The sequence below is a fragment of the Oncorhynchus mykiss genome, chromosome 27, assembly GCF_057628025.1.
Source record: "Oncorhynchus mykiss isolate SJ-2025 chromosome 27, ASM5762802v1, whole genome shotgun sequence".
Lineage (NCBI taxonomy): Eukaryota > Metazoa > Chordata > Actinopteri > Salmoniformes > Salmonidae > Oncorhynchus > Oncorhynchus mykiss.
The window spans coordinates 25,330,117-25,355,363 of record NC_143048.1 but is presented as its reverse complement, the minus strand read 5'-3'; the positions used below and the strand labels follow the sequence as shown (position 1 = coordinate 25,355,363).

The 25,247-nt window shown below is 44.2% G+C and overlaps 1 protein-coding gene across 1 annotated transcript in view; it reads left to right on the top strand.

The window, feature by feature from the left end:
• The first annotated feature begins 21,944 nt into the window (after positions 1-21,944).
• pcp4b (Purkinje cell protein 4b) overlaps positions 21,945-25,247 on the top strand; it is a 45,455-nt gene continuing 42,152 nt past the window's right edge. The window contains exon 1 of the mRNA XM_021588126.3: positions 21,945-22,338. Coding sequence (XP_021443801.1) covers positions 22,330-22,338 — 9 coding nt within the window. The 5' untranslated portion in view covers positions 21,945-22,329. The remainder of the gene's footprint in view (positions 22,339-25,247) is intronic.

Genomic DNA, 25,247 nt, shown 5'->3' with positions numbered 1-25,247 from the left:
CTTTGTCTACCCTACCTGCACTCACTTACTCTGTCTACCCTACCTGCACTCACTTACTGTCTACCCTACCTGCACTCACTTACTCTGTCTACCCTACCTGCACTCACTTACTCTGTCTACCCTACCTGCACTCACTTACTCTGTCTACCCTACCCTACCTGCACTCACATACTTTGTCTACCCTACCTGCACTCACTTACTTTGTCTACCCTACCTGCACTCCCTTACTCTGTCTACCCCACCTGCACTCACTTATTCTGTCTACCCTACCTGCACTCACTTACTTTGTCTACCCTACCTGCACTCACTTACTCTGTCTACCCTACCTGCACTCACTTACACTGTCTACCCTACCCTACCTGCACTCACTTACTCTGTCTACCCTACCCTACCTGCACTCACATACTTTGTCTACCCTACCTGCACTCACTTACTCTGTCTACCCCACCTGCACTCACTTACTCTGTCTACCCTACCTGCACTCACTTACTCTGTCTACCCTACCTGCACTCACTTACTCTGTCTACCCTACCTGCACTCACTGTCTACCCTACCTGCACTCACTTACTCTGTCTACCCTACCTGCACTCACTTACTCTGTCTACCCTACCTGCACTCACTTACTCTGTCTACCCTACCCTACCTGCACTCACATACTTTGTCTACCCTACCTGCACTCACTTACTCTGTCTACCCCACCTGCACTCACTTACTCTGTCTACCCTACCTGCACTCACTTACTCTGTCTACCCTACCTGCACTCACTTACTCTGTCTACCCTACCTGCACTCACTTACTCTGTCTACCCTACCTGCACTCACTTACTCTGTCTACCCTACCCTACCTGCACTCACTTACTTTGTCTACCCTACCTGCACTCACTTACTCTGTCTACCCCACCTGCACTCACTTACTTTGTCTACCCTACCTGCACTCACTTACTCTGTCTACCCCACCTGCACTCACTTACTCTGTCTACCCTACCTGCACTCACTTACTCTGTCTACCCTACCCTACCTGCACTCACTTACTTTGTCTACCCTACCTGCACTCACTTACTCTGTCTACCCTACCTGCACTCACTTACTCTGTCTACCCTACCCTACCTGCACTCACTTACTTTGTCTACCCTACCTGCACTCACTTACTCTGTCTACCCCACCTGCACTCACTTACTCTGTCTACCCTACCTGCACTCACTTACTCTGTCTACCCTACCTGCACTCACTTACTCTGTCTACCCTACCTGCACTCACTTACTCTGTCTACCCCACCTGCACTCACTTACTCTGTCTACCCTACCTGCACTCACTTACTCTGTCTACCCTACCTGCACTCACTTACTCTGTCTACCCTACCTGCACTCACTTACTCTGTCTACCCTACCCTACCTGCACTCACTTACTCTGTCTACCCTACCTGCACTCACTTACTCTGTCTACCCTACCTGCACTCACTTACTCTGTCTACCCTACCTGCACTAAGTTACTCTGTCTACCCCACCTGCACTCACTTACTCTGTCTACCCTACCTGCACTCACTTGCTCTGTCTACCCTACCTGCACTCACTAACTCTGTCTACCCTACCTGCACTCACTTACTCTGTCTACCCTACCTGCACTCACTTACTCTGTCTACCCTACCTGCACTCACTTACTGTCTACCCTACCTGCACTCACTTACTCTGTCTACCCTACCTGCACTCACTTACTCTGTCTACCCTACCTGCACTCACTTACTCTGTCTACCCTACCTGCACTAACTTACTCTGTCTACCCCACCTGCACTCACTTACTCTGTCTACTCTACCTGCACTCACTTACTCTGTCTACCCTACCTGCACTCCCTTACTCTGTCTACCCCACCTGCACTCACTTACTCTGTCTACCCTACCTGCACTCACTTACTTTGTCTACCCTACCCTACCCTACCTGCACTCACTTACTCTGTCTACCCTACCTGCACTCACTTACTCTGTCTACCCTACCTGCACTCACTTACTCTGTCTACCCTACCTGCACTCACTTACTCTATCTACCCTACCTGCACTAACTTACTCTGTCTACCCCACCTGCACTCACTTACTCTGTCTACCCTACCTGCACTCACTTACTATGTCTACCCTACCTGCACTCACTTGCTCTGTCTACCCTACCTGCACTCACTTACTCTGTCTACCCTACCTGCACTCACTTACTCTGTCTACCCTACCTGCACTCACTTACTGTCTACCCTACCTGCACTCACTTACTCTGTCTACCCTACCTGCACTCACTTTCTCTGTCTACCCTACCTGCACTCACTTACTCTGTCTACCCTACCTGCACTAACTTACTCTGTCTACCCCTCCTGCACTCACTTACTCTGTCTACTCTACCTGCACTCACTTACTATGTCTACCCTACCTGCACTCACTTACTCTGTCTACCCTACCTGCACTCACTTACTCTGTCTACCCTACCTGCACTAACTTAGTCTGTCTACCCCACCTGCACTCACTTACTCTGTCTACCCTACCTGCACTCACTTACTATGTCTACCCTACCTGCACTCACTTACTCTGTCTACCCTACCTGCACTCACTTACTCTGTCTACCCTACCTGCACTCACTTACTGTCTACCTTACCTGCACTCACTTACTCTGTCTACCCTACCTGCACTCACTTACTCTGTCTACCCTACCAGCACTCACTTACTCTGTCCACCCTACCTGCACTCACTTACTCTGTCTACCCTACCTGCACTCCCTTACTCTGTCTACCCCACCTGCACTCACTTATTCTGTCTACCCTACCTGCACTCACTTACTTTGTCTACCCTACCTGCACTCACTTACTCTGTCTACCCTACCTGCACTAACTTACTCTGTCTACCCTACCCTACCTGCACTAACTTACTTTGTCTACCCTACCTGCACTCACTTACTCTGTCTACCCCACCTGCACTCACTTATTCTGTCTACCCTACCTGCACTCACTTACTTTGTCTACCCTACCTGCACTCACTTACTCTGTCTACCCTACCTGCACTCACTTACTCTGTCTACCCTACCTGCACTCACTTACTCTGTCTACCCTACCTGCACTCACTTACTCTGTCTACCCTACCCTACCTGCACTCACTTACTTTGTCTACCCTACCTGCACTCACTTACTCTGTCTACCCCACCTGCACTCACTTACTCTGTCTACCCTACCTGCACTCACTTACTCTGTCTACCCTACCTGCACTCACTTACTCTGTCTACCCCACCTGCACTCACTTACTCTGTCTACCCTACCTGCACTCACTTACTCTGTCTACCCTACCTGCACTCACTTACTCTGTCTACCCTACCCTACCTGCACTCAGTTACTTTGTCTACCCTACCTGCACTCACTTGCTCTGTCTACCCTACCTGCACTCACTCACTCTGTCTACCCTACCTGCACTCACTTACTCTGTCTACCCTACCTGCACTCACTTACTCTGTCTACCCTACCTGCACTCACTTACTGTCTACCCTACCTGCACTCACTTACTCTGTCTACCCTACCTGCACTCACTTTCTCTGTCTACCCTACCTGCACTCACTTACTCTGTCTACCCTACCTGCACTAACTTACTCTGTCTACCCCACCTGCACTCACTTACTCTGTCTACTCTACCTGCACTCACTTACTATGTCTACCCTACCTGCACTCACTTACTCTGTCTACCCTACCTGCACTCACTTACTCTGTCTACCCTACCTGCACTAACTTACTCTGTCTACCCTACCTGCACTCACTTACTCTGTCTACCCTACCTGCACTCACTTACTGTCTACCCTACCTGCACTCACTTACTCTGTCTACCCTACCTGCACTCACTTACTCTGTCTACCCTACCTGCACTCACTTACTCTGTCTACCCTACCTGCACTAACTTACTCTGTCTACCCCACCTGCACTCACTTACTCTGTCTACTCTACCTGCAATCACTTACTCTGTCTACCCTACCTGCACTCACTTACTCTGTCTACCCCACCTGCACTCACTTACTCTGTCTACCCTACCTGCACTCACTTACTTTGTCTACCCTACCCTACCCTACCTGCACTCACTTACTCTGTCTACCCTACCTGCACTCACTTACTCTGTCTACCCTACCTGCACTCACTTACTCTGTCTACCCTACCTGCACTCACTTACTCTATCTACCCTACCTGCACTAACTTACTCTGTCTACCCCACCTGCACTCACTTACTCTGTCTACCCTACCTGCACTCACTTACTATGTCTACCCTACCTGCACTCACTTGCTCTGTCTACCCTACCTGCACTCACTAACTCTGTCTACCCTACCTGCACTCACTTACTCTGTCTACCCTACCTGCACTCACTTACTCTGTCTACCCTACCTGCACTCACTTACTGTCTACCCTACCTGCACTCACTTACTCTGTCTACCCTACCTGCACTCACTTTCTCTGTCTACCCTACCTGCACTCACTTACTTTGTCTACCCTACCCTACCCTACCTGCACTCACTTACTCTGTCTACCCTACCTGCACTCACTTACTCTGTCTACCCTACCTGCACTCACTTACTCTGTCTACCCTACCTGCACTCACTTACTCTATCTACCCTACCTGCACTAACTTACTCTGTCTACCCCACCTGCACTCACTTACTCTGTCTACCCTACCTGCACTCACTTACTATGTCTACCCTACCTGCACTCACTTGCTCTGTCTACCCTACCTGCACTCACTCACTCTGTCTACCCTACCTGCACTCACTTACTCTGTCTACCCTACCTGCACTCACTTACTCTGTCTACCCTACCTGCACTCACTTACTGTCTACCCTACCTGCACTCACTTACTCTGTCTACCCTACCTGCACTCACTTTCTCTGTCTACCCTACCTGCACTCACTTACTCTGTCTACCCTACCTGCACTAACTTACTCTGTCTACCCCACCTGCACTCACTTACTCTGTCTACTCTACCTGCACTCACTTACTATGTCTACCCTACCTGCACTCACTTACTCTGTCTACCCTACCTGCACTCACTTACTCTGTCTACCCTACCTGCACTAACTTACTCTGTCTACCCCACCTGCACTCACTTACTCTGTCTACCCTACCTGCACTCACTTACTATGTCTACCCTACCTGCACTCACTTACTCTGTCTACCCTACCTGCACTCACTTACTCTGTATACCCTACCTGCACTCACTTACTCTGTCTACCCCACCTGCACTCACTTATTCTGTCTACCCTACCTGCACTCACTTACTTTGTCTACCCTACCTGCACTCACTTACTCTGTCTACCCTACCTGCACTCACTTACTCTGTCTACCCTACCTGCACTCACTTACTCTGTCTACCCTACCTGCACTCACTTACTCTGTCTACCCTACCCTACCTGCACTCACTTACTTTGTCTACCCTACCTGCACTCACTTACTCTGTCTACCCCACCTGCACTCACTTACTCTGTCTACCCTACCTGCACTCACTTACTATGTCTACCCTACCTGCACTCACTTACTCTTTCTACCCTACCTGCACTCACTTACTCTGTCTACCCTACCTGCACTCACTTACTCTGTCTACCCTACCTGCACTCACTTACTGTCTACCTTACCTGCACTCACTTACTCTGTCTACCCTACCTGCACTCACTTACTCTGTCTACCCTACCTGCACTCACTTACTCTGTCTACCCTACCTGCACTCACTTACTCTGTCTACCCTACCTGCACTCCCTTACTCTGTCTACCCCACCTGCACTCACTTATTCTGTCTACCCTACCTGCACTCACTTACTTTGTCTACCCTACCTGCACTCACTTACTCTGTCTACCCTACCTGCACTAACTTACTCTGTCTACCCTACCCTACCTGCACTAACTTACTTTGTCTACCCTACCTGCACTCCCTTACTCTGTCTACCCCACCTGCACTCACTTATTCTGTCTACCCTACCTGCACTCACTTACTTTGTCTACCCTACCTGCACTCACTTACTCTGTCTACCCTACCTGCACTCACTTACTCTGTCTACCCTACCTGCACTCACTTACTCTGTCTACCCCACCTGCACTCACTTACTCTGTCTACCCTACCTGCACTCACTTACTCTGTCTACCCTACCTGCACTCACTTACTCTGTCTACCCTACCCTACCTGCACTCACTTACTTTGTCTACCCTACCTGCACTCACTTACTCTGTCTACCCCACCTGCACTCACTTACTCTGTCTACCCTACCTGCACTCACTTACTCTGTCTACCCTACCTGCACTCACTTACTCTGTCTACCCTACCTGCACTCACTTACTCTGTCTACCCTACCTGCACTAACTTACTCTGTCTACCCCACCTGCACTCACTTACTCTTTCTACCCTACCTGCACTCACTTGCTCTGTCTACCCTACCTGCACTCACTTACTCTGTCTACCCTACCTGCACTCACTTACTCTGTCTACCCTACCTGCACTCACTTACTCTGTCTACCCTACCTGCACTCACTTACTGTCTACCCTACCTGCACTCACTTACTCTGTCTACCCTACCTGCACTCACTTACTCTGTCTACCCTACCTGCACTAACTTACTCTGTCTACCCCACCTGCACTCACTTACTCTGTCTACTCTACCTGCACTCACTTACTCTGTCTACCCTACCTGCACTCACTTACTCTGTCTACCCCACCTGCACTCACTTACTCTGTCTACCCTACCTGCACTCACTTACTTTGTCTACCCTACCCTACCCTACCTGCACTCACTTACTCTGTCTACCCTACCTGCACTCACTTACTCTGTCTACCCTACCTGCACTCACTTACTCTGTCTACCCTACCTGCACTCACTTACTCTATCTACCCTACCTGCACTAACTTACTCTGTCTACCCCACCTGCACTCACTTACTCTGTCTACCCTACCTGCACTCACTTACTATGTCTACCCTACCTGCACTCACTTGCTCTGTCTACCCTACCTGCACTCACTCACTCTGTCTACCCTACCTGCACTCACTTACTCTGTCTACCCTACCTGCACTCACTTACTCTGTCTACCCTACCTGCACTCACTTACTGTCTACCCTACCTGCACTCACTTACTCTGTCTACCCTACCTGCACTCACTTTCTCTGTCTACCCTACCTGCACTCACTTACTTTGTCTACCCTACCCTACCCTACCTGCACTCACTTACTCTGTCTACCCTACCTGCACTCACTTACTCTGTCTACCCTACCTGCACTCACTTACTCTGTCTACCCTACCTGCACTCACTTACTCTATCTACCCTACCTGCACTAACTTACTCTGTCTACCCCACCTGCACTCACTTACTCTGTCTACCCTACCTGCACTCACTTACTATGTCTACCCTACCTGCACTCACTTGCTCTGTCTACCCTACCTGCACTCACTCACTCTGTCTACCCTACCTGCACTCACTTACTCTGTCTACCCTACCTGCACTCACTTACTCTGTCTACCCTACCTGCACTCACTTACTGTCTACCCTACCTGCACTCACTTACTCTGTCTACCCTACCTGCACTCACTTTCTCTGTCTACCCTACCTGCACTCACTTACTCTGTCTACCCTACCTGCACTAACTTACTCTGTCTACCCCACCTGCACTCACTTACTCTGTCTACTCTACCTGCACTCACTTACTATGTCTACCCTACCTGCACTCACTTACTCTGTCTACCCTACCTGCACTCACTTACTCTGTCTACCCTACCTGCACTAACTTACTCTGTCTACCCCACCTGCACTCACTTACTCTGTCTACCCTACCTGCACTCACTTACTATGTCTACCCTACCTGCACTCACTTACTCTGTCTACCCTACCTGCACTCACTTACTCTGTCTACCCTACCTGCACTCACTTACTCTGTCTACCCTACCTCCACTCACTTACTGTCTACCTTACCTGCACTCACTTACTCTGTCTACCCTACCTGCACACACTTACTCTGTCTACCCTACCTGCACTCACCTGCTCTGTCTAGACTGCATCCTTAAATACTGATGTTGTCACGTTCTCTTGCATAATTCAACAAGTGTGTCAATAGCAGAACACCCTAGGATTAAAAATCAACACACTTGGCTCTTTTACATTGTTTGCGAGATCAAACATAAAATCACTATCATCCGAGCGTTCATTTTTGGAAATTGCTTTAATTTCAGAGCAACTAATTTGTAAACATTTCAACTGTATTAATTATTACTTTTTTTATTCCCCAAAAAATTAACACCAATCAAAATAAAGTTATCTTTCTTCTCTTTCTTGTGATGTAAGTGTTGAGATGATGCGTTAAATAACCAACGAAGCTTTAGAGTTCTTATAGATTCAACGGAAAGACAATGTATTTCATTGAGTCTGATTAATCGGGCTGTAGAACACAATTAATTGGTACGGTGCATTCGGAAAGTATTCAGACCCCTTGACTTTTTCCACATTTTGGATAGATAAAAACATTTTTTCCTCTCATCAAACTACACACAAAACCCCATAATGATAAAGCAAAAACAGGTTTTTAGACATTTTTGCCAAAGAGTTCAATCGTGGTTTCATCCCACCAAAGAATATTGTTTCTCATGGTCTGAGAGGGTATAGGTGCCTTTTGGCAAACTCCAAGCGGGCTGTCATGTGCCCCTTATTGAGGAGTGGCTTCGTCTGGTTACCATAAAGACCTGATTGGTAGAGTGCTGCAGAGATGTTTGTTCTTCTGGGATGTTCTCCCATCTCCACAGAGGAACTCTAGAGCTCTGTCAGAGTGACCCTTGGGTTCTTGGTCACCTCCCTGACCAAGGCCCTTCTCCCCCGATTGCTCAGTTTGGCCGGGTGTCCAGCTCTGGGAAGAGTCTTGGTGGTTCCAAACTTCTTCCATTTAAGAATGATGGAAGCCACTGTGTTCTTGGGGACCTTCAATGCTGCAGACATGTTTTGGTACCCTTCCCCAGATCTGTGTTTCGACACAATATTGTCTCGGAGCTCTACGGACAATTCCTTCAACCTCATGGCTTGGTTTTTGCTCTGACATGCACTGTCAACTGTGAGACCTTATATAGACAGGTGTGTGCCTTTCCAAATCATGTCCAATCAATTGAATTAACCACAGGTGGACTCCAATCAAGTTGCAGCAACATCTCAAGGATGATCAATGGAAACAGGATGCACCTGAGCTCAATTTCGAGTCTCATACCAAAGGGTCTGAATACTTATGTAAATAAGGTAAAAACTTAAACCTGTTTTCACTTTGTCATTATGGGATATTGCGTGTAGATGCTGAAAAAATATATATTTAATCAATTTTAGAATAAGGCTGTAACGTAACAAAATGTGGAAAAAGTCAAGGGGCCTGAATACTTTCCGAAGGCACTGTACTTGTGTAAATGTTCCTTACAAGAATGTTGAATACGATTGCATTTAAACTTGCTCTACAGGTTGTCTTTGCGATTTGTCTTTCTGCTGCTCGAACATTTTCACAACATTTCCACAGATTAGTTTTATTAACCCAACTTCCAGGACGCTGGTCTGTATATTGGTTTGTACTTCCAGTTTTTATTTTCAATACTGATGCAATTTGCATATGACAAACAGTTGCACAATATGGCCTAACCGAGCCACAGACCAAACGGCAAACACTTCCAGCTGATTGCAAGGTTGATGTGCTTCGGTGGACTACGTTCGGTTACATTAGGCAATGTTTTGCATATTGTGCACCACGTGCAATGAGTCAAGAGATTAAAAATACAAAGGAATATTTCTGGACACATCAGTCTATATGCAACTGCTGACAGTGCAGATAGGCGCAGATAGGCTTGGCACGGCTCCACTTGCAATATAACTGGAATTGATCAAGAACACAGGAGGGAAGGCAAATTGAATTACATTAAAGCCACCCTACATTTCCTTCAATGAGCTTTGAGGTAATGGGAGCGGATGCACCCTTCCACTCAGAGCGCCAAGGAACAGTTGTTTAGCCAATCATTGTGCACATTCTGATGAAGACGATTCTCCAGAGAAGGGACTTGGCCAAAAAACGCTTGGGCTTCACTAAACAACCGGGGTCTATCTGAGTGAACAACAGTGAGGAACACGACTAGCAATTAGGAGACACAACAGGCGAGGATGAAGGGAGGCTGAGGAAAAGCGTGCAGCAGAGACAGCAGAGACAGCCCACAGAGCCTTAAAATAGCTCTGGACCCAGCAGGGCCCAGGGATGGCTGTCGGGCTTTCCCTGTGTGTGATTTCATTATGCGGCTGTCTAGGGCTCACTGGCAGTGGCCATGCTCACAGGATTAAATTAAGTTTCCTGCCATGGTCATGAAAACACAAAGAATGTCCCCAGGCTCTTTTGACACATTGTTTATTTGGAAAGCGCACAGAGAGGCACACCAGTGTTGGATGCAGGGTCTCTGTATGCAGGGCTGTATACAGAGAGGAGAGAGGTGATCCAGAGAGGGTAAAGATTAAGAAGGAAGGAAGGAAAATGATGTGGATATATTGAAGCAACATCAGTCCTGAAGTTAAAGCTTGGTCGCAAATGGGTCTTCCAAATGAACAATGACCCCAAGCATACTTCCACAGTTGTGGCAAAATGGCTTAAGGACAAAAGTCAAGGTATTGGAGTGGCCATCACAAAGCCCTGACCTCAATCCTATAGAACATTTGTGGGCAGAACTGAAAAACAAATAACGACCGTGAAGCTATCATAAGAACTGTGCTGACACAAGCAACTAACATAGACAATCACCCACGAACAAACAGTGAAACCCAGGCTACCTAAGTATGATTCTCAATCAGAGACAACTAATGACACCTGCCTCTGATTGAGAACCATACTAGGCCGAAACATAGAAATCCCCAAAATCATAGAAAAACAAACATAGACTGCCCACCCCAACTCACGCCCTGACCATACTAAATAATGACAAAATAAAGGTCAGAACGTGACACCTGCAGCAAAGCACCCCCCCAACATGATGCTGCCACACCTGTGCTTCACGGTTGGGATAGTGTTATTCGGCTTGCAAGCCTTCCCCTTTTTCCTCCAAACATAATGATGGTCATTATGGCCAAACAGTTGTATTTTTGTTTCATCAGACCAGAGGACATTTCTCCAAAAAGTACAATCTTTGTTCCCATGTGCAGTTGCAAACCGAAGTCTGGAGCTGTCGATCGTTGTCTCTGATTGAGAACCATGCTTAGGCAGCCTGTTTACCCACTATGGGTTGTGGGTAGTTATTTCCTGGTTAGTGTTTGTTGCACCTGTCCGAACTGTTCGTTTATCGGTTTGTTGTTTTTGTTCGTGTATTCATTCTGGATTAAAAGTATTATGGATACGTACCACGTTGCACTTTGGTCCCCCTCTCCTTCCACCAACGAAAATCGTTACAGAATCACCCACCAAAAAAGGACCAAGCAGCGTGGTAACCCGGAGCAGAGGGTTCTGGACTCCTGGACTTGGGAGGACATTCTAGACGGTAAGGGATCCTACACATGGGAGGAGATCCTGGCTGGAAAGGATTGCCTCCCATGGGAACAGGTGGAGGCAGCCAGGAGAGCGGAGGGAGCAGGAAAAGGGAACCGGCGATACGAGAGAACACAGCTGGCAAGGAAGCCCGAGAGGCAGCCCCACATTTTTTGGGGGGGCACACAGGGAGTGTGGCAGAGTCAGGTTGGAGACCTGAGCCAACTCCCCGTGCTTACCGTGGCGCCAAGACTATGGTGGAGTGGGGTCCACGTCCCGGGGACAGATGCCCACCCAGACCCTCCCCTACAGGTTTAGGTTTTGCGGCCGGAATCCACACCTTTGGGGGGGGGGGGGGTTGGGGTGGGCATTCTATGTTGTGTATTTTAGGTTTGTATTTCTGTGTTTGGCCTGGTATGGTTCCCAATCAGAGGCAGCTGTCGATCGTTGTCTCTGATTGAGACCCATACTTAGGCAGCCTGTTTACCCACTATGGGTTGTGGGTAGTTATTTTCTGGTTAGTGTTTGTTGCACCTGTCAGAACTGTTTGTTTATCGTTTTGTTGTTTTTGTTTGTGTATTCATTCTGGATGAAAAGTATTATGGATATGTACCACGCTGCACTTTGGTCCCCCTCTCCTTCCACCAACGAAAATCGTTACAGGCACTGAGTTTGAAGGTAGGCCTTTAAACACATCCACAGGTACACCTCCAATTGACTCAAATGATGTCAATTAGCCTATTAGAAGCTTCTAAAGCCATGCCATAATTTTCTGGAATTTTCCAAGCTGTTTAAAGGCACAGTCAGTAGATTTTAACAAGGCTAATCTGAAAACAAGACTCCCTAAACTGTATCAGCTTATCGATTGCGCAACCAGGGCTGGTAAAACCTTGGATCATTGCTATTCTAACTTCCGCGATGCATATAAGGCCCTGCCCCGCCCTCCTTTTGGAAAAGCTGACCACGACTCCATTTTGTTGCTCCCTGCCTACCGACAGAAGCTAAAACAAGAAGCTCCCACGCTGAGGTCTGTTCAACGCTGGTCCGACCAATCTGATTCCACGCTCCAAGACTGAATGTCATGCGTCCTCCGATACACAACCCAACCAGCCGCACTGCTTCTTAACACAGAGCGCATCCAACCCGGAAGCCAGCCGCAGGAGTCGCTGGTGCGCGATGAGACAAGGACATCCCTACCGACCAAGCCCTCCCTAACCCGGACGACGCTAGGCCAATTGTGCGTCACCCCACGGACCTCCCGGTCGCGGCCGGTTACGACAGAGCCTGGGCACGAAGCCAGGGACTCTGATGGCACAGCTGGCGCTGCAGTACAGCGCCCTTAACCACTGCGCCACCCGGGAGGCCCGACAATGCAATCTCAACCACACTGCACACTGCCCTAACCCATCTGGACAAGAGGAATACCTATGTGAGAATGCTGTTCATCGACTACAGCTCGGCATTTAACACCATAGTGCCCTCCAAGCTCGTCATCAAGCTCGAGACCCTGGGTCTCGACCCCGCCCTGTGCAACTGGGTACTGGACTTCCTGACGGGCCGCCCCCAGGTGGTGAGGGTAGGCAACAACATCTCCACCCCGCTGATCCTCAACACTGGGGCCCCACAAGGGTGCGTTCTGAGCCCTCTCCTGTACTCCCTGTTCACCCACGACTGCGTGACCACGCACGCCTCCAACTAATCATCAAGTTTGCTGACGACACAACAGTGGTAGGCTTGATTACCAACAACGACGAGACAAGGACCACCCGAGCCACTGCCTGTTCACCCCGCTATCATCCAGAAGGCGAGGTCAGTACAGGTGCATCAAAGCTGGGACCGAGAGACTGAAAAACAGCTTCTATCTCAAGGCCATCAGACTGTTAAACAGCCACCACTAACATTGAGTGGCTGCTGCCAACACACTGACTCAACTCCAGCCACTTTAATAATGGGAATTGATGGGAAATTATGTAAAATATATCACTAGCCACTTTAAACAATGCTACCTAATATAATGTTTACATGCCCTACATTATTCAGCTCATATGTATACGTTTATACTGTACTCTATATCATCTACTACATCTTTATGTAATACATGTATCACTAGCCACTTTAACTATGCCACTTTGTTTACATACTCATCTCATATGTATATACTGTACTCAATACCATCTACTGTATCTTGCCTATGCCGCTCTGTACCATCACTCATTCATATATCTTTATGTACATATTCTTTATCCCCTTACACTTGTGTATAGACACAAGGTAGTTGTTTTGGAATTGTTAGCTAGATTACTTGTTGGTTATTACTGCATTGTCGGAACTAGAAGCACAAGTATTTCGCTACACTCGCATTAACATCTGCTAACCATGTGTATGTGACGAATAAAATTTGATTAGATTTGATTTTATGTAAACTTCTGACTCACTGGAATTGTGATACAGTGAATTATAAGTGAAATAGTCTGTCTGTAAACAATTGTTAGAAAAATGACTTGTGTCATGCACGAAGTAGATGTCCCAACCGACTTGTCAAAACTATAGTTTGTTAACAAGGATTTTGTGGAGTGGTTGAAAAACTAGTTTTAATGACTACAACCTAAGTGTATGTAAACCTCCGACCTCAACTGTACATACAGTATACACTACCGTTCAACAGTTTGGGGTCACTTAGAAATGTCCTTGTTTTTCAAAAAACATACATGAAATGAGTTGCAAAATTAATAGGAAATATAGTCAAGATGTTGACAAGGTTATAAATAATACTTTTTAATTGAAATAATAATTGTGTCCTTCAAACTTTGCTTTTGTCAAAAAATCCTCCATTTGCAGCAATTCCAGCCTTACAGTCCTTTGGCATTCTAGTTGTCAATTTGTTGAGGTAATCTGAAGAGATTTCAGCCCATGCTTCTTGAAGCACCTCCCACAAATTGGATTGGCTTAATGGGCACTTTTTACGTACAATACTGTCAAACTGCTCCCACAACAGCTCAACAGCTCAATAGGGTTGAGATTAGAGGTCAACCGATTCATCGGAATGGACGATTAATTAGGGCCAATTTCAAGTTTTCATAACAATCGGAAATCAGTATTTTTGGACACCAGAGTGACACCGATTTTGCAGATTTATTTTTATTTTTTTACAGCTTTATTTAATATTTTTTTAACTAGGCAAGTCAGTTAAGAACTGATTCTTATTTTCAATGACGGCCTAGGAACTGCCTCGTTCAGGGGCAGAATGACAGATTTTCACCTTGTCAGTTCGGGGGATTCAATCTTGAAACCTTACAGTTAACTAGTCCAACGCAATAACGACCTGCCTCTCTCTCGTTGCACTTCACAAGGAGACTGCCTGTTACTTGAATGCAGGTAGCCAAGGTAAGTTGCTAGCTAGCATTAAATCTATCTTATAAAAAACAATCAATCAATCATAATCACTAGTTAACTACACATGGTTGATGACATTACTAGATATTATCTAGCGTGTCTGGCTTTGTATTTGCAACTCTGCCTAGAAGGCCAGCATCCCGGAGTCGCCTCTTCAATGTTGACGTAGAGACTGGTGTTTTGAGGGTACTATTTCATGAAGCTGCCTGTTGAGGACTTGTGAGGCGTCCGTTTCTCAAACTAGACACTCTAATGTACTTGTCCTCTTGCTCAGTTGTGCACCGGAGCCTCCCAGTCCTCTTTCTATTCTGGTTAGAGCCAGTTTGCACTGTTCTGTGAAGGGAGTAGTACACAGCGTTGTACGAGATCTTCAGTTTCTTGGCAATTTCTCACATGGAATAGCCTTAATTTCTCAGATAAGAATAGACTGACGAGTTTCAGAAGAAAGTACTTTGTTTCTGGCCATTTTGAGCCTGTAATCGAACCCACAAATGCTGATGCTCCAGATACTCAACAAGTCTAAAGGCCAATGTTATTGCTTCTTTAATCAGAACAACAGTTTTCAGATGTGCTAACATAATTGCGAAAGGGTTTTCTAATGATCAAATAGCCTTTTAAAATGATAAACTTGGATTAGCTAATACAACGTGCCATTGGAACACAGGACTGATGGTTGCTGAAAATGGGCCTCTGTACGCCTATGTGGATATTCCATGAAAAATCATTGTTTCCAGCTACAATAGACATTAAAAACATTAACAATGTTCTACACTGTATTTCTGATCCATTTGATGTTATTTTAATGGACAAAAAAATGCTTTTCTTTAAAAAATAAGGACATTTCTAAGTGACCCCAAACTTTTGAACGATAGTGTATGACAGGGCGGCATTGGACTAAGATACAGTGGCATAGTATAGAGTACAGTATATACATTACATATGAGATGGGTGACGCAATATTTACAAACAATTAAAGTGACTAAGGTGTCGTAGAATAGTATAGAGTACAGTTTACACATATGAGATGAGCAATGCAAGATACGGAGACATTATTAAAGTGCTTAGTGTTTCATTTCCTTAAAGTGGCCAGAGATTAGACATAATCTATGTCTTTAGACAGCAGCCTCTGATGTGCTGGAGATGGCTTTTTTACAGTCAGTGGTGTAGTCTAGAATACAATACAGTAAATGCATATCAAATGGGTGATGCAATTTGTAAACACAATTTAAAAGTGACTAAGATACCGTAGAATAATGTGGAGTGCAGTTTATACATATGAGATGAGTAATGCTAGATACAGAACATTATTAAAGTGGCCAGTGATTCCTAATCTATGTCTATAGGCAGCCGCCTCTGATGTGCTAGTGATGGCTGTTTAGCAGTCTGATGGCCTTGAGATAGAAGCTGTTTTTCAGTCCCTCAGTCCCGGCTTTGATTCACCTGCACTGACCTCACCTTCTGGATGATAACGAGGTGAACAGGCAGTGGCACAGGTGGTTGTCCTTGATGAGCCACATTTCAATAGCCTCCTGAGGTTGAAGAGGCACTGTTGCGCCTTCTTCACCACACTGTCTGTGTGGGTGGACCATTTCAGTTTGTCAGTGATGTGTACACCAAGGAACTTGAAGCTTTCCACCTTCTCCAATGCAATCCCATCGATGTGGATGGGGGGTGCTCCCTTTGCTGTTTCCTGAAGTCCACGATCATCTCCTTAGTTTTGTTGACGTTGAGTGAGAGGTTATTTTCCTGGCTCCACATTCCCAGAGCCCTAACCTCCTTCCTGTAGGCTGAATAACTACGCTGTTCGTATTCTTCCATATTCCCAGTCTTCTTGCCCTTGTTAAATGTGGTGGTTCGCTCTTTCAGTTTTGTGAGAATACTCCCATCTATCCACGGTTTCTGGTCAGGCTGGGTTTTAATAGTCACAGTGGGTACAACATCTCCTATGCACTTTCTGATAACCTCATTCACCGTATAGGTATATGCGTCAATATGATTTTCTGAAGCTACTCTGAACATTTCCCAGTCCGCGTGATCAAAAAAATCTTGAAGCGTTGATTCCGATTGGTCAGACCAGCGTTGAATGGTCCTCACCACGGGTGCTTCCGGTTTGAGTTTCTGCCTATAGGAGGGGAGGAGCAAGATGGAATCGTGGTTCAATTTGCCGAATGGAGGGCGAGGGAGGGCCTTACATGCATTCTGGAAGGTAGTTTAGTAAATGGTCAAGGGTTTTAGCAGTGTGAGTACAGCAAGGGGGCTAAGCTGCCTGCCATCCAGGACCTCTACACTAGGCAGTGTCAGAGGAAGGCCCTAACAATTGTCAAAGACCCCAGCCACCCCAGTCATAGACTGTTCTCTCTACTACCGCATGGCAAGCAGTACCGGAGTGCCAAGTCTAGGACAAAAAGGCTTTTCAACAGTTTTTACCTCCAAGCCATAAGACTCCTGAACAGGTAATCAAATGGCTACCCGGACTATTTGCATTGTGTGCCCCCACCAACCCCTCTTTTACGCTGCTGCTACTCTCTGTTTATTATATATGCATAGTCACTTTAACTATACATTCATGTACATATGTAACAGTATAACTTTAGTCCGTCCCCTCGCCCATACCTGGGCTCGAACCAGGGACCCTCTGCACACATCAACAACTGACACCCACGAAGCATCGTTACCCATCGCTCCACAAAAGCCACGGCCCTTGCAGAGCAAGGGGAACCACTACTTCAAGGTCTCAGAGCAAGTGATGTCACCGATTGAAACGCTATTAGCGCACACCACCGCTAACTAGCTAGCCATTCATTTTTAATATAATCCACGTAAATATTCAAATTCCCTGTTGCTGCAGGATTATTCTCCTGCTGTAGCAAACTGGCTAAAATTCTAATAAAATCAAATTGTATTTGTTACATGCTTAGTAAATGGTAACGGGTGTAGACTAACAGTGAAATGTTAACTTACGGGCCCTTCCCAACAATACATAGAGAAAAATAACATAAAAAATAATGATAACTTGGCTATATACACTATATACTGTAACCATTTAGCAGACTTTTGGCTTGAGGGTAGAGGCTGTTCAGGGTCGTGTTGGTTTCACACTTGGTGCATCGGATTGAACAGTCTAACTGATCCCACTTCTGCATAAAGTTTGAAAGACATTCAAGTCACACTTATAATGAAATTACTTGTGCCAAAAATAGGGTCTGAAGTGCTAAACTGCTCTCACCAAATCTCATTCTCTTATCGCTACTGATTTATTGCAGGAATTTAGCACTATTTGAATGACACATTCTTACACCTTGCATATTAAATATCATGTGCTGCTAAAACAATGTTTTCACATTGTAATAACATTAGCACATAATAGCAGGGCCACACAATTGGGCTTTTGTACGTACATAACCTAAAATAATATTTTCCCTATATCCTTGTATCACAAGTTTTCTTTCCCATCATTCTTTGTGTAGTTTATCTTGTAATTTAAATAGATGGGCTGCTTGGGTATTTAGATCCCTAAAGGGGTTGGAAAAGACTCACACCGCATGCCATATTTATTGAATACATAAAAGAGGCTGCTACCACAGAAGCAGTGCTCTACATCAGCTGTCAGCATGCAGAGTATGGCTCACTACAACACAATACAGTGGTGTTGTTATCATCCTCGGTGCTACACTGTGCATGTGTAGTAATAGTATTATTACAGTAGTATTTAGTTGACAGACAGTTAAGCTAGGACCAATTATGAGTGTAATAAAAACAGTATATGGGTGTTGTTCATGCCACTGTTTTCTGCAGTATTTCAACTTGGCTCATACATGCATGAGGCTGGTTAGACTAGGAGATTGTATTATTTAATAACATCCCACACAGTCAACAAGGGCATGCAATTACATTTTAGTCATATAGCAGGCACTCTTATCCAGTGCAACTTACAGGAGCAATTAGGGTTAAGTGCCATGCTCAAGGACATATGGAGAAATATTTTGACCTATTTGGCTCTGGGATTTAAACCAGCAACCTTTCGGTTACTGACACAAAGCTCTTAACCTCTAGGCTACCTGCCGCCTGTCTCAGCTCTTGTCTTTGTTCCTCTGCTCCTCCTCTCTCCTGCAGTGTAAGGTGAGATCTTTCTACAGGAGATAAAAGGAGAAGCTGTCTATTTATGGTCTAACTGCTTCCTCTGGCTCGTGTATTAAAGAGGAGATTGATTCTGAACTGTGTGTGAGCCAGGAGCGCCAGAGTTGGGACCAATGCTTTTATCTTACCTGTGAATGAGAGGAGCTGTGCTCACACACACAAACAGCGCCTGCACGCGCAACACCCCTCACGCACTCACACATACATACACAGTTACACACCTCTGAAATAGACATTCTATGCAACCCACTGAGGGATGAGCAATGCCCAGAACTAACTAAGAAAATACAATCAAATACAATGCTATCCCTTAAAATACACTATGGTCACGCTTACAAACACTGAGATATGAAGGATAAGTATGCAAAGTTATTAATAAAGAGCTAAGCCTCACACATTGTCATCATAAACTCACTGTGGGGTACAGAACCTTAGGCACCTTTGAGAACTGGGGTTCCTCATTAGGACATGGTGAATATGAATGTCCTTTGGCTTCTCTTCTCATGTATGATAACAAGGGAGATATGCGGTATAGGAGATGCACATTACATATTGGTCTCACTGGATGGATATGTATAGACACTTCCTCTAGATGAGGTGATGCCCTCATCAGAAGGACACACACCAGAGACCTAGGCTACATTTGTAATCATTCTCCCTTCCATCTGTCATCACTCTTCAGGGACTTCACTGGCACTCTGATGACAGTCCCGGCCTTAGGATGCTACAGTAGCTATAGGAGGACGGGCTCATTGTAGTGGCTGGAATGGAATTAATGGAACTGAGTCAAACACATGGTTTCAATTATATGTTTGAAGTATTTGGTACTGTTTCATTTATTTAATTCCAGCCATTATAATGAGCCCATCCTCCCACCAGCCTCCTCTGCCGTACACCCCTAAAGTGAAAACCAACTACAAAGGTGCTGAGAATATCGCTCATCTGCAATTCCTGCCTTTCCATAATGATTTCTGTTAAAGAAATAAAAAGACAGGAAGAGATGAGTGAATGGGAGCACGTTACATGTGGGTGAAATCTTTCCTTCCCTATTGAGTGAACAGAAAACCATCGCTTAATTTGTGTCCAGTATGTTCAGAGAAAAAATATACAGCTTGGAAGCAAATTCTAATGAGCTATCCTCAATTCCATTTAATAGACTTTGTGGGGATTATAAATGGGGGTGATGGATAGAGAGAATAATAGCCAAAGAGTAATAGAGTGGATGTTTTATTTTTTAAGCCAATAGACCTATATGCAATGGCATGCAATGACATTGAGGACTAGTCTATTAATAAACATAATGATATGACAAATAATATCAGAATTTTTCAGGGCCTTAGGAGAATTGTTTTGGGAAACATCACTCTGAAGAGATTGTCAAACAGTTGATAGACCTAGTTATAATATGCATTACCATATCCTTATAACACCAAGTAAACTGTCCTAAAGAAAGATCACTTTAAACAAACCGTCTATCTGACCAGCAATTCAATCTAAATCCTGCGACTGGAGATTCGCCAAAGGAATTCTAATTGGTTCAGAACAAAAAGGCAAATACAATTTTATGTCTGAGTTCACCTCAGAGATTCTGTGAAGCCATAAAACACCCACACATGGTGAGACCATGCTCAACTTTGTATAAGTTACTCTCATTAACTCTCTGGTGCAAAGACATTCAAGTGTTCAACCTCTCAACACAACCTACTGTACTGTTAAAATCTAAGTAAAAGTATAAATTACTAGCCTAAATATGTGTCAAGATAGTCAGATACACTACATGACCAAAAGTATGTGGACACCTGCTCGTCAAACATCTCATTCCAAAATCATGGGCATTAATAAGGAGTTGGTCCCCCCTTTGCTGCTATACCAGCCTCCTCTCTGTTGGGAAGGATTTCCACTAGATGTTGTAACATTGCTGCGGGGACTTGCTTCCATTCAGCCACAAGAACATTAGTGAGGTCGGGCACTGATGTTGGGCCTGGCTCGCAGTCAGCATTCCAATTCATCCAAAAGGTGTTCGATGGGGTTGAGGTCAGGGCTCTGTGCAGGGTCAGTCAATCTCAACAAACCATTTCTGTATGGACTTTGCTTTGTGCACGGGAGAATTGTCATGCTGAAACAGGAAAGGACCTTCCCCAAACTGTTGCCACAAATTTGGAAGCACAAAATTGTCTAGAATGTTAGAATGATTGTATGCTATAGCATTATAATTTCCCTTCACTGGAACTAAGGGGCCTAGCCTGAACCATGAAAAACAGCCCCAGAGCATTATTCCTCCTCCGCCAAACTATACAGTTGACGCTATGCATTGGGGCAGGTAGCGTTCTCCTTGCATTCGCCAAACTCAGATTTGTCCTTTAGATTGCCAGATGGTGAAGCGTGATACATCACTCCAGAGAACGCATTTCAACTGCTCCAGAGTCCAATGGCGGCGAACTTTACACCACTCTAGCTGACGCTTGGTATTGGATATGGTGATCTTAGGCTTGTATGCTGCTGCTCTGCCACGGAAACCCATTTGATTAAGCTCCTGACAAACAGTTATTGTGCTGACAAACAGTTAGTGTGCTGAAGCTGCATCCAAAGGTAGTTTGGAACTTGGCAGTGAGTGGTTTTTTAAAGCATTATGCATGCGCTTCAGCATTTCTGTGAGCTTGTGTGGCCTACCACTTCGCTGTTGCTCCTAGAAGTTTCCACTTCACAATAACAGCACTTACAGTTGACCAGGGCAGATCTAGCAGGGCAGACATTTGACGAACTGACTTGTTGAAAAGGAGGCATCCTATTTACTGCCAATGTTTGTCTACGGAAATTGCATAGCTGTGTGCTCGATTTTATATACCTGTGAGCAACGGGTGTGGCTAAAATAGCCGAGTCCACTAATTTGAAGCGATTTTCACATACTTTTGGTGATGTGGTGTACATTGTAGGTTCCTCGCTCTGCGTAAGAAGCGATGCACAGTGATAGAATAATGACATGGCAAATTCATAAAATGCCTCTCCCTGTTTGAATTCATGACCTAACGCTTGTCAGAAAGAAAAGAACCACTGTTTTTTGAATATAATGAAAAAAGCTTACACAGTCTATGAATATTTTAAAGAGTTGGGTGGTGACATGTGAGACAAATTTGCCGACGGCATTCCTATTGGTTTAGTGGGAACGTGATGACACAGGAGTTCGGCATAATACTTTAAAAAGGTTCTCTGTCAGTGGTGAGCCACTGTGAAAAAGACGACCGTTAACTCCTGATAGGCGAACTCAAGCGTTGGAAACCGAGAGCAACCTCGAGATTACTACTGAACATCATGAGTGAGGTAGGATACTTTATTTTCTTTATGAAAGAAATGAGAATGGAGAAGTATTTACACACGGGCGCAGCTCTTGTATGAATAGCCTAGTTCTGAATAAATGGCGATACCCATCTTTTAACAATCCCCATGGTCCATAACCGACGGATTGCTACCAGCTACCAAATGATGTGATTTATTTACCTTGAATTTGATGTGATGTATTAACCTTTAATCCACTGATGCTGCGAACAGACATGATTCACGTTTGCAGTTGGATGCTGCAGCATCAAAGTGCCGCGCCGCAACGCTCAGTTTGTTTGGAACTCCGCGGGCGCATCTATACTGTACTACCCTCAACTCATCCACCTGCGGTTTAAACGGGTTTACGGTGGACTAAACAATGTAAGCCTACCCTTCATTCATGGGCACTGAGTTGCAATATGACCACGAAGCTCTTGTTCATGCCTTTACAATATATAAATTCGGAAGCTTACTTGTTTTTCGATTACATGTGGCATATACACTGGAACTGTACCAATTGGAACAGGTTTTAAGTAATTGTTGCATGGCCAGGTGAATTCCGGGTGCCTAGTGTATATTAATTCATTTCTAATCTTAGGCTAATGAGTGTATTGAGAATATCACAGATCAATATGTCTTATAAAGATGAACTTTTATTTAGATACAATGTCAAGGATCCCTCACCATGAATTGCAATGGCCAATATACTATAGCCTTCTGTAAACATTTCTTAACGATTTCCTCGAGGAACAAATAACTTAATGACTGCCATGAATATGTTTCTTATCATTCATTCGACAACGAAGGATGTTTTCATCTCAAATCATATAAACTACTGTACCTCTGGCAGTCTATATGTTAGGTGGTTGGTGAGATTGGTTATTGGCTACTATACCCTCAATATAGCTGTAACCAGCACGGTCCTAGGCAACAAGAGCACAACCAATCTCACAGGGGTTTACAGCTTGGAATGGAAAACTGCTGTTAGGTTTTCCCACAGCTAACTGGCCTCTGATCCTTAGTCACAGATGTTCCAGCTTGATTCCTTTCAAAGTGGTTGGAGGGGGATATTAATAGCATCTTTTTTCAGCCAGAGCAAGAACATTTTATCTGGCAGGGTCTCTCTCAAAAGTTCATTATTGAATATTCGCACATTGGTGGAGGTCATAAATCCCTTTTGCAGCTATGGTGTTAATAGCGTGCCTATATTTGACAATGTCATAAACTTTAGTGTTAATCGAGTTTCATAATGTCATAAACTTTAGTGTTAATCGAGTTTCATAATGCCATAAACTGTAGTGTTAATGGAGGTTCATAATGCCTTAAGCTTTAGTGTTAATAGAGTTTCATAATGCCTTAAGCTTTAGTGTTAATGGAGTTTCATGCCATAAACTATCGAGTTTCATAATGCCATAAACTGTAGTGTTAATCGAGTTTCATAATGCCATAAACTGTAGTGTTAATCGAGTTTCATAATTCCATAAACTTTAGTGTTAATCGAGTTTCATAATGCCATAAACTGTAGTGTTAATCGAGTTTCATAATGCCATAAACTTTAGTGTTAATAGAGTTTCATAATGCCATAAGCTTTAGTGTTAATCGAGTTTCATAATGCCATAAACTGTAGTGTTAATCGAGTTTCATAATGCCTTAAGCTTTAGTGTAAATGGAGTTTCATAATGCCTTAAGCTTTAGTGTTAATAGAGTTTCATAATGCCAAAAACTTTAGTGTTAATGGAGTTTCATAATGCCATAAACTATCGAGTTTCATAATGCCATAAACTGTAGTGTTAATCGAGTTTCATAATGCCATAAACTTTAGTGTTAATCGAGTTTCATAATGCCATAAACTGTAGTGTTAATCGAGTTTCATAATGCCATAAGCTTTAGTGTTAATCGAGTTTCATAATGCCTTAAGCTTTAGTGTTGATGGAGTTTCATAATGCCAAAAACTTTAGTGTTAATAGAGTTTCATAATGCCTTAAGCTTTAGTGTTAATCAAGTTTCATAATGCCTTAAGCTTTAGTGTTAATCGAGTTTCATAATGCCATAAACTGTAGTGTTAATCGAGTTTCATAATGCCTTAAGCTTTAGTGTTAATGGAGTTTCATAATGCCTTAAGCTTTAGTGTTAATAGAGTTTCATGCCATAAACTTTAGTGTTAATCGAGTTTCATAATGCCATAAGCTTTAGTGTTAATAGAGTTTCATGCCATAAACTTTAGTGTTAATCGAGTTTCATAATGCCATAAACTTTAGTGTTAATCGAGTTTCATAATGCCATAAACTGTAGTGTTAATCGAGTTTCATAATGCCATAAACTTTAGTGTTAATCGAGTTTCATAATGCCATAAACTGTAGTGTTAATCGAGTTTCATAATGCCATAAACTGTAGTGTTAATAGAGTTTCATAATGCCATAAACTTTAGTGTTAATCGAGTTTCATAATGCCATAAACTGTAGTGTTAATCGAGTTTCATAATGCCAAAAACTTTGCCACTGTGTCACATTACAATTTTGAAGGTCCAATGCAGTTTTCATCTCAGTATCAAATGATTTCCAGGTAACAATTAAGTACCTTACTGTTTTTAATCAAAATGGTCAGTAGTGCTGAGCATTAGTGCTTTCTGAGGTCGGTTCAGTTTCGGTTCTAATATGCAAAAATTATTAAGGTTTTTTATTTCGGTTTTATTTATTTTTTACCTTAAAGGTATAATGAAATATACCTTTTTTTTAAAGTAAGCATTCACTTGTCAAAACATTGAAAATATTCCATTGTCTTTGTTAGGGCCACATTGGGTAGACATCAATGGAAAAATAGGAAATTACTATGAAATTAAATATTTCAGTTGTGTATATTACTAAATCTCTGCTCAGGCAGTAGCAGTCTGCCAGCCAAACCATCTACAGTAT